Below are 11278 nucleotides of genomic sequence, written 5' to 3'. Positions count from 1 at the left end.
ATCACTCCAGATGGTGACTGCAGCCTTTGAAATTAAAAAACACTTGCTCCTTGGAAGAAAAGCTATGACAAACATAGACAGCATATTAAAAAGCAGAAACATTACTTTGTCGGCAAAGGTCCGTATAGTCAAAGCTATGGTTTTTCCAGTAGTCACATATGGATGTGAGAGTTGGACTATAAAGAGAGCTGAGCGCTGAAGAATTGATGCTTTTGAACTGTGGTGTTAGAGAAGACTCTTGAGAGTCCCTTGGACTTCAAGGAGATCAAACCAGTCAATCCCAAAGGAAATCAACCCTGAATCTTCATTTGAAGGACTGATGCTGAAGCTGAAACTCTAATACTTTGGCCACCTGATTTGAAGAGCTGAGTCATTAGAAAAGACCCTGATGTTGGGAAAGACAGAAGGTAGGAGAAGGGGATGATAGAAGATGAGATGGTAGGATGGCATGACTGACTCAATGGACGTGAGTTTGAGCAAGCTCCAGGAGATAGTGAAGGACAGGAAACCCTGGAATGCTGCAGTCCATGGAGTCGCAAAGAGTCGGACACAACTGAGTGACTGAACGACAAATATTCTCCAAGTTTTAAATCATGGATTTGTACGAGTGAAACAGTATGACAGAAAGTTCTTTTTAGGAGACACCGTCCATCACTGATAAAGTCATGGGCTCCACTGAAAGATAAGTTAATAATTTTAAAGTGAGCATGTTACACTATCTGAGGTTCCTTCTAAAGTGCAAGTGAAAGTCACTCACTTATGTCTGACTCTTTGCAAACCCATGGACTTTACAGTCCATGAAATTCTCCAGGCCAGAATACTGGAGTGGGTAACCTTTCCCTTCTCCAGGGGATCTTCCCAACCCAGGGATTGAACCCAGGTCTCCAGCATTGCAGGCGGATTCTTTACCAGCTGAGCCACAAGGGAAGTCCAAGAATACTGGAGTGGGTAGCCTATCCCTTTGCCAGCGGATCTTCCTGACCCAGGAATCAAACCGGGGTCTCCTGCATTGCAGGCAGAATCTTTAGCAACTAAAACCCCTCTCCAAATATAAGGTGGACCAGTAAAAGGAAGCTTTATGTTAGTGAGACATCATCGCCACCTTGTGTTCAACAGTTTTCATTACACCTACCTTACTGCAAAAGATGACACAGGATTCAACAGTTACAGAATATAGCTTTATTTATAGAATCTTACAAATAAAAACATTTACAGTCCACATAACTTAAGTTTATTTTATTTTCTAATTTATCTTCATAACACCTGAGTCATTTAAAAAAATACTGTGATGGAATTGCAGAACTGTAAAATAAAATATGAATAATAAAAGCTAACCTCTCTCTTTTGCAAAAATCAGACAACCTTTTGTTTCTTTTTAAGCAGATTTCCAACATATTGCTATATCCATATTACCATGTGGAAGAGGATTTACTAAAAACAAGTCTTAGGATACCATAAAAGAGAAGCTTTCTTTTTAAAACCCAAGGTGAAGGACCAGTGAAAGGGAGACCTAAGTTGACACTAGACACGAAAACCCTTGGAGGCAAGGACAGAAGACCTGCAAGCCAGGGGGAGGGTGAGAAGCAGCAGAACCCCTCCTCTGGAGTCACGGCTCCTGCGTGTTACACATACTTTCCTGGTTATCCTTAGAGAAAGGGAGAGAGGCTGAAGATGCTAATGCCAGCCGTGAAATAAGTCCTCAGAACTTGCTACTCCTCAGACTACTAATGTGTACAAATGCTTGAAACAGCAAACCCAACACTTCAGAAAGAAACTGCCACATTTTCAATTCATGAGGCAAATCTGTTGCCAATAGCAACAGGTAATCCGTTGCACAATTTCAGTGTCTCTACCCTTCCTAAGCTCCAATTGGGACTGGCCTCTGGACCAATTACAGTTTGAAAACAACTCCCCTTTGAAGCAGGTGTCTGTGAAAGGAAAGTCAGTTCTTAATATGGATGTGCACGAGAAGGGAAAACACCCTACCGCTCACGTTTTATTTTTTTAATTTGCTCAAGGTTACATTTTTGGGCTCTTCTCCTAAAACTAGAAACCCACTAACACTTAGGATTCTACTCCACAGATACCAGTGTCTGTAAGGAAGGACAGATCTACAGGGAATGCTAAAATTATCAAGTTAATACATCAATGTAAATTAAGGGAAGCAAAATCGTCTAAGGTCCTAAGATTTGAGTGTTATTTCCTGCTAGCTCCTGAAAGCAATCTGAGAAAAATGAAACAGAAGAGACAAAGATTCATTTCAAATCAGTTAACAGTGACAATAATAACGACGGTATAAAAAGTTAGATTCCAACATTCAAATTGGTTCTTTGGTAAAAACTGGACCGTAATCCTACCAGGAAGTCTGTCCTGACAGTTCATCTAGAATCTTGAGAACTGAGTTTTCCTCCTCCTTCCGCCCATTCTCAAATCTATCCAAGTCAACAGGCAAGATGAGAAAAATTTGTAAAGCATCACCAGCGGTTTTCCTGCTCATGTTCAAGAACAGTCCCGGTTTGAAGGATGTTTCCCAAAGGAAAAAAAAAAGAAAAAAACCCAGAGTCGATGCTTTCAATTACTGTAGAGTGGAAAAATTTTCCTGTCAGAACGGAAATGTGCTCGGGTGGTGGCGACGGACCAGCGCTGGTCAGCCACGCGCACAGGTCGTCTGCAAGCACAGCCCCTGGGCTGCGACCACGGGCACCACTGAGGAAGGCTTCTGGAGAGGTCGGCTCCCCAGAGTGGCTGAGGAATCTCACGTTATCAATATGATAATAATACAGCAATTCACCTAGTGAACCTGGAGACGAGCTCCCCTCACAGCCAGAGCTCTGTGGAGAGGGCTCCACAGGGCAAGCAGGGGACCTACGGTCTCCCACACACATACACACACATGAATCTATCAATTCATTTTCTGAAGAGAGTTATTAGCATAATTCATGTTAAGTTCCATACAGGATTCGCCCTTTCTGGTGTGGGGTGAGGGCGGAAGGGGGACCCAGCTGGTTGCCGCAGGAGCTCCTGGGTCCCCTATTCTGTGAACACCAAGGATGCGCCCCTCCCAGCTCAGAGTTCTATCATGTGTACTGTTACTTGTGGCATTAGTAAGTCCTAAATGCTGCCTGCACTGACTGCACCTCCCATTACCCTTGTCAAGAAGACCCCAAGCGGCACTCCAGTTCTGAAAGTCAGCTTGTCACTTGGCAGCACGAGTTGTTGTCCAGGGAGGTGAATTTGTGCGGTCTCCCCTCCAACACGGGTGTTGTCACTGTGCTTAGAGTGTGCTGCCAGGGAGGCGCTGGAAGTGTCTCTCAGGAGATGGGGGTGGGGGCTGAGGGGTGGGAATTGCAGCAAAACCACTGGGTTTCTCAGAGGTCTCTCTTCTCTGCCTCCCGTGTCCTCCAGTGTTCATCTGAAAGGAGGGGAAGTTCAGGCAACACAAACTACTTGCTGTTCACCTGGACAACCACAAAACACCAGGTGCAGAACCAATTTTGGCCCAGGGTCCCAGTGGGAATAAGTGACCATCCTGACAAGACACCCTCCCCTCGTCCACACACAATGACCCTTGCCTCTCCTCCAGCCCTGCTCATCTGTTTCCAGCTTTGACTTCTCTTTGACAGAACAGGCGACTGAACAGACTTTGAAAATATTAGAGGGTTTCTGTCCTTTGTACTTCTGCTGTAAAAAAAACAGGCAAATTCACTTAAAAATGGGTCACCCTGAGGCCCAGGAAACACACTGAGATTTTAAGAGCCCCAAATTGTAGATTCACCTCCTAGTATTTCTCACCAAGCTGTGAGCCCTGGCTCTCTTTCTGTGCCACCTGGCCAAGGATTCAGAATGTCTCAGTGCTGGTTGGGAGAGAAAGTGGCCAAGGTAACCAGAGGGAAAAGTTAGGCTTGTCTTTTGAGCTGCGTTGAGAAGAGGAAAGGGACAGAGGCACTACCGAGAGGCTGGTTACCAGGGCAGCTTATTCCTTGGATAGAGCATTTTTAAAACCAGCTGACAGTTGAATGTAGGAATAGAGTCTGTGTCACAGTTTTTAATAGAACTGCCTCTTCCGAACCGCTTCCTGGATGAGGTGTCCTTGGGCCAGGGGTCGGGCAGCCCAGGGCTGGACTGCCAACCCTGCCGACTCCTGGCGGGGCCCTATCCGATCTGGATGTGTCCCGAGTACATGGTGAGGACTAGCATGATGCCAAAACCAGTCAAGAGGCCCAGGTTCTGGATGACAAAGGGGATCAAGGCACTGCCCTTGCGTTCATCCTCTTGGCTCACCTCGTTCATCTCAGGGAACTGGGAAAGAAAAGGAGAGAACACAAGAGCTGCAGTTCCTTTCTTCTTGCAGCTCCTTCAAGTGCAGGACAATTCAGTCATATACACTATCGAATAATCATTACAATGTTTATTATTATTATATTTTTATGTGAAAATAACACATCATCAGTGTATATGATTATTGATATACTATTAATGATGTACTTGGAGAAGGCAATGGCAACCCACTCCATTACTCTTGCCTGGAAAATCCCATGGATGGAGGAGCCTAGTAGGCTGCAGTCCATGGGGTCGCTAGGAGTTGGATGCAACTGAGCAGCTTCCCTTACACTTTTTACTTCCATGCATTGGAGAAGGAAATGGCAACCCACTCCAGTGTTCTTGCCTGGAGAACCCAAGGGACGGGGGAGCCTGGTGGGCTGCCGTCTGTGGGGTCACACGGAGTCGGACACGACTGAAGTGACTTAGCAGTAGCAGCAGCAATGATATAGTATTAATTAATACTAATTAATATACTATTTATTAATAATATACTATTATTAATAATAGCTATTATATATGATATTTAATCAAGATGCATGCATGCATGCTCAGTTACTCAGTCATGTCTGACTCTGTGATCTCGTGGACTGTGGCCCGCCATATCCATAGGATTCTCCAGGCAAGAATACTGGAGTGGGTTGCCATTTCCTTCTCCAGGGGATCTTCCAGACCCAGGGATTGAACCCACGTCTCCTGCATTGACAGGCAGATTCTTTTACTGCTAAGCCACCAGGATATATAAAAAAATAGGATTGGTTTACAAAGAAAATCAACAGCAGTAACTTCTAGAACTTAAACATTATCACCTTTCTCCAAGGTGGTTGCCACTGCTTTACAACTATTGAGCTGAAACAAAGTACTATACATATATGTAACCCTGGATATGTTTAGAGGCTGGTTAAAAATAACCACTCTAATAAAACTGCCACTTGTTTGGGAAACTGAGCAACTGTGTAAGGGGCCAGAAAATGGAGCTAAGTATTGCAGTGACTCAAGGTCTCCTGCAGCTGGCTAGCAAGGCATGCATGCCCAGTCACGTTCGACTCTCTGTGACCCCATGCACTGTAGCTCTACAGGCTCTTTTATTCATGGGATTTCCGAGGCAAGAATACTGGAGTGGGTTGCCATTTCCTTCTCCAGAGGATCTTCCTGACCCAAGGACTGAACAAAAAATATCCTAACCCATTGGCTGAGGATGGACTGTGGTGGTCAGTACTCTCATCATCTCATGAAAAATACTACTTTTTAGGACTTCCCTGGTAGTCTAATGGTTAAGAATCTGCCTCTCAGTGCAGGGGACATGGGTTCCACCCCTGGTAGGGGAAGATCCCACATGCCTTGGAGCAACTAAGCCTGTGCTTCACAGTTAATGAGCCCGTGAACATTAGAGCCTGTGCTCCACAACAAGTGAAGCAATGAGAAGCCATGAATTGCAAGAAGAGCAGCCTCGGCTCGCCACAACGAGAGAAGCCTGCATGTAGCAATGAAGACCCAGAGCAGCCAAAAACAAACAAATGATTTTTTAAAAATAATACTTTCCAAGGATACAGAAAATAATGCAATCAAACACGCCAAAGAACATGTCATGCCCTTAAGGAAAGAAATCAACTGCGTTAGAGAAAAAGATGCAACAAATCAGGTATTAAACTAGCAAACTCAAACAAACGTTAGTGCGCACAGTACAATGTACCCTTTCAGACACTGCTAATAACATAAAGGAAGGTTAAGCAATGTTAAACTGTTAAATAATGTAATTTGGCAATACATATTAAAACCTCAAACTAATGCAGCCTTTCTGAGCCAGTGATTCTTGTTCTGGATCGAGTACATTCTCCCACCAAATACCAGCAGTGGAGATGATGCCTTTTTTGGTTTTGTTTTGGTGTGCCATGCTGGATCTTACTCGCCCAAACAGGGATCATACCCACGCCCCTTGATGTGGAAGTGCGGCACTCTAACCACTGGACTGACAGGGAATTCCCTGAAAAGGATGCCTTTAAAGAATATGCAGCATGAAAAATGTCTAGGATGTATTAAGTGAAAAAAGAAACTAGGATACATAAATGCATATTCAGTGTGATTAGTTGTTTAAAAACAAACACGATGCATTGTGAAGAAACAAGAAATAAACCCAAGTGGTGGTGTTCTGAGAGAGAATAATTATGGGTTATTTTCTTTCCTTCCTTCCCTTCCTGCCTCCTTCTTTCTATTTATCTATGAATATCTAAAAGATACTTAGGTAAGGACCCTGGAGTTGAGATAGATCATTTTCTTCAGTGACATATGCCCAAGGAACATAGGCTTTTCATCCTTTAAAAATCTAATATCCCTTTAAAAAAAGCATTGTATACTTTAAATAGGTAAATGGTGTGTTATACAAATTTGGGCTTCCCACATGGCCGAGTGGTAGAGAATCCACCTGGCAATGCAGGAGACATACGAGATCTGGGTTTGATCCCTGGGTTGGGAAGATCCCCTGGAGGAGGGCATGGCAACCCACTCCAGTATTCTTACCTAGAAAATCCCATGGACAGAGGAGCCTGGCAGGCTACTAGTCCATAGGGTCGAAAAGAGTTGGACACAACTGAAGCGACAGCATGTGCACACACATGAACTGATTTGTTGATAAAGTTGTTATTAAAAACAAAGTAACTAATGTACCTTAGCTGTCATCCCACTCAATGAACTTAATAACCTGATCCAATTTTGCCTACAAGGCATTAAAACTACAGAAGACTTACCATATCAGCCAGCGAAATATACAAGAACATTCCTCCAGCCAGTGCAAAGATCCAGTTGGCAGAGAAGTGGCTGCCAGCTAAGATGCCGAAGCCCAGGCCCACGTAACAGCAGCAGGCAGAGAGGAAGTTAAAGAAGAGAGCCTGCTGGAGACTCATGCCGGCGTTGAGCAGGATAACAAAGTCTCCTACAGCGGGGAGGATGAGAAGGGAGGGTGTGGACAGAAGAGTCATATTAGGTTGTGGAACACACAACTTGATGAGGACAGACTGCCCAAGTGTTGGATGGAGGCTGGGTGAAAATCCTGACAGCCCAGACTAGAGCTCATAATGACAGACTAAGGCCCCCTTGACCTCCACACCAATGATGCTTGCAAGCTTGCATCTATGAAGCTGGCCATGTGCGTCCAGCCTAGAGGCTGAACACAATGCATAGGATTTTCAAAAGAGAAAACCACCTAGCCATGGCCTCATTTCTCTTTTGATTGATGGTGAAATAGAAGGAGCTTCCTTCCTCAAAACTGTAATGCATGGTGTTTATAGGAAACAAAATCGAGATGGAGAGATGTTAAGTCATTTGCCCAAATTCACAAGCCAATAAATGGCAAAGCTGGGATATGACCTTGAATATCTGAGCCTCAAAAAAGTCTAGGCTTTTTACACTCTCCTTCTGATAAAACCAAGGACTTTCCAACTGGCTCATCTCTTTCTTCTACCCACCAGACCTCAAACATGCAGCTCAGCCTTTGGAAGATTAATAGGATGTAAGAGATAACCAATACTAAAAATTTAAGTCTAATGAATGGCATGCCGTAAGTCCTTTTCATGATTTTTTTCCTCCATGTTTCTCACGATGAATCAACGAGCTAGGTACCACTATTAATCCCAGTGTAGAAGTGAGGAAACTGAGCCACAGGTCATGGGACTAAAGGGAAACAAACATGCTGGTAAAAACTCCATAATTTCCACTGATCGATTTTCCGGGTTTTTTTGGCCATATTGTGTGACACGAAGCACCTTGGTTCCCTGACCAGGGATCAAACCTGTGCCCCGCACAGTGGAAGTGCAGAGTCTTAATCACTGGACCTCCAAGTGTCCTTATCCAATGATCGGTTTTCAGTGACTGATTCGGCTGTTGAGAATCAGTGGTTTGATTTCACACAGCACAGAGAATGTGTTCACTGAACATGGTCTGTGTTCTGAAGGGCTGTGGGGAGGCAGCACAATGGACCAGGCTGGGGTGGGGGCAGTGCCCGGGCCCCTACCAAGCTCATGTGGGAACTCCTCACACAGGATGGCCACTGAGGTGCTGATTCCCTGGAAGACGGACACAGTGAAGGAGGCGCCGATAGCCAGGCCGTCGATGAAGTTGTGGAGGCCGTCGCTCAGGGTGATCATCCAGGCCAGCGTGCCGATGTCTGAGTAGCGTACGCCTTTCAGCCAATGGCAGGCGCTCTGGGAAGCCTGCAGGTCCTGCCGGGAAGCCCGACCCCAAGGCCCCCAGGTCAAAGGGTGGACGACAGACCTTCAGGGCAGGTCCGAGTCATCAAGGCTGTTACCGTGGAACCCCTTCCCACCTCCCAGTCCCCACTTGAATCTCCCAGCGGAGGACAGCCCGCTGACCTGGACGGACAGGGAGCCCACGATGACCTTCTCGTCCACCACGGGGGTCTTCCCGTCCAGCTCCCCGCTGCAGTGCTGAGGAATCATATGATCCAGATCCCCATTCTGCAGCTTCTCTGTCACCCCCTCTTCCTGGTCCTTCTGGGAGGGGAGCGTCTCAGAGGTATAATGGCTGTGTCCGTGATGATGCTAGAGGCAGCGTGCAGAGGGGGTCAAACCAGAGCAACGCTCACCAAAACCATCCACCCAGCAAGTGCCAAGAGCACCGGGAGAACCTCACTCCCACTGTCTGGGAAACCATGAGCAGGCAATGGAGAGACAGAAGCCGAGGGCAAGGCAATGGAGAAAGCTGAAAGGGGCGGGGTGGGGCGTGCAGCTGGCATAGGATGGATCTCAGAGCAGTGACCGAGGGGCCAGTGCTTATTCCTGGCAGGAGGCACAGCACAGGTGCTTAAGAGAGGCTCCTCGCAATGGCTGATTATATCCCATTCAGCAACTGTTTAGGGGAAAACTAGGAGCCAGGCACCAAAGGCAACTTCTGGGACCTACACCACAAAAACCGGTCTCATTTCCTTGCGGACATATTTCATATACAGTGCCCTTCCTACATCTCCTCAAGGGCTGAAAATCTGTTAAGGAAATAATCTAGAATAAGATAAAGAGGGCAAGTTACTGCCTGGGAGGAGGCACACAGGCCAGATCTGGTATCTGGTTTCTGGTTCGCCCTTGCCCCCTGCTTGTCCCCTTTCTGAAGTGACGTGGGTTTATCTACTCAGGAAGTTTGTAGGTTTGAATCCATGGTGGGAGGATCCAGCTAAGCTCACTGGATCAGCACTGAGGTTAACAGCACACCTGGGACAGATTTCTGAGACGGATGCTCTCCTGGGAGGCACTTCCTTTACCAACAATTAGGGCTCACCTCGTTTTTCTGTTTAAGGAGCATCTTCAAGATCTTCTCTGTGAAAAAGAAGAGATAAAAGCCCCCGAACACCACTGCAGACTTGGAGACGTAATAATCTTCCATGGGGTTGAAACCAAAAGCCTGTGGACCCAGGAAAACAAAATGAGTTGAACTTCACTGGTCCCCTCTCCTCTCTTTCACCACCTCCTTGACTCCAAGAAAGGAAGAGACTGGGACAAGTCTTTTCATCTTTTTCCAGCAAAATCTAACCCTTGATGTTTTCCTCATGTCACGCCACTAGATCTGCTGGGTTCTCTCTAGCTGATTTTCTGACATCAGAAAAAAAGACATCAGATCGTCTTTCGAATTTTACTTTCAGGAAGAACAGCCTCGGACAAGGATGCAGAACTTTTAACAACAACCCTGTCTTTATTTCCTCCTGGTGCTTTGTAATAAGGGCAGACTCTGCCGGCAAATTCCGTATTTAAGGAGGAGACACTTGTGTTTATTTTTGTCATTATCTAGTCTCCCTGGATGACCTGCATGTAAACACACAGGGAGATGGCGTAATTAAACTTTCTAAAATGGGAAATCCTTTCCCTGATGGAACCTTAAGAATTGCAGCATCTTTCTGACCGCAGACCTCCCAGTGACCACAAAGCCAAGGGAGCAGACAGTATTACTGCATGTATCAATCTGGGGAAGTTTGTTTTGGGTTCTTGAAACTTCGCTTATTATGGTAGGAAAAAAAAAAATCCTTGGGAAAGCAGACAGGAGTAGAAGTTAGGAGAATACCATTCCCAGTGAAGCTCCTAACTTGTGTGCAGTGGCGGGGAACTTGAGAAAGTGTCTGCTGACCTGCTCCTCAGTTTTCTGATAGAAAACGGGCCTCAAGAGCAAACACCAGCCATCTCATGGATGGGCCCCAGATAAAAGTGGCCATCAGAACCAGGAACTCTGGGTTGCTTAAAAACTAAGTGTTTTTTTCTTTTCTGTTTTAAAGAGACAAAATGCAGTCTCTAACCCAGTGTAGTTTTCTAAGAGACATTAAAGGTCAAGTTCTAGAATAGAAATGACTCATTCAGGCCAACTTTCCAAGACAGTCAAACCATCTTAAGGGAAAGTGTAGTGGACAGAGGCAACTAACAGTTCTCCACTAAAAGAACCAGGACATGAGCTCTTGTGTAGGCTGGGTTCTGCATCTGTTAAACAGGTCAAACAGTCCTTGTTTCCTATACATCACAGAAGTGATCTGAGGATCAACTCAAGAAACACAAAACCACAGCGTGGAAAATGAAGTGCTGCAAAGCGCAGGGCATCATCTTTCTGCTTCACCTCTGGCTGGTCCGGGCCTGTCAGACCACCCACAGTGAAGCACCTCATGCTTGCTTCCTGCATCAGCGGGTCTACAAGGAGACCACACAGCATCAGAAACTCCTTCTGGGCCCTGCTAAACCTTACAAACACAGTGCTCCTCCTCTGCCATGGAGGGTGTCCTGGTTAGCCCAGGTGAAGGGGCAATGGGGCCGTCAACATGTGTGAGGCCAGACTGTTGGGTTCAGCTTACTTTCTGATACAAAAGACAGAGGGTCTTTAGAAGTTTATGCCCTACTGAGGAGAACTATTCTTTTTCACTGAGACCTATTGATTCCGGTTTTGGAAATCCTTTGATTTCCAAAGCTCTAAACTGGGG

At 45.8% G+C, this 11278-nt stretch overlaps 1 protein-coding gene across 2 annotated transcripts in view; it reads right to left on the bottom strand.

Annotated features, from left to right (window-relative positions):
* Positions 1 to 1164: 1164 nt before the first annotated feature.
* Positions 1165 to 11278, bottom strand: part of SLC39A14 (solute carrier family 39 member 14) — a 51527-nt gene continuing 41413 nt past the window's right edge. For both annotated transcript variants that reach the window (XM_005210252.5, NM_001098036.1), the window contains 5 exon segments: positions 9604 to 9726; positions 8685 to 8873; positions 8327 to 8534; positions 7065 to 7249; positions 1165 to 4299 (listed from right to left, as the gene is read on the bottom strand). In XM_005210252.5, the coding sequence (XP_005210309.1) occupies positions 4153 to 4299; positions 7065 to 7249; positions 8327 to 8534; positions 8685 to 8873; positions 9604 to 9726 (852 nt within the window). In that variant the 3' untranslated portion in view covers positions 1165 to 4152.

Source organism: Bos taurus, chromosome 8, assembly GCF_002263795.3.
Source record: "Bos taurus isolate L1 Dominette 01449 registration number 42190680 breed Hereford chromosome 8, ARS-UCD2.0, whole genome shotgun sequence".
Lineage (NCBI taxonomy): Eukaryota > Metazoa > Chordata > Mammalia > Artiodactyla > Bovidae > Bos > Bos taurus.
The sequence above is the reverse complement of the archived record's forward strand: the minus strand, read 5'-3'. Positions and strand labels throughout refer to the sequence as shown.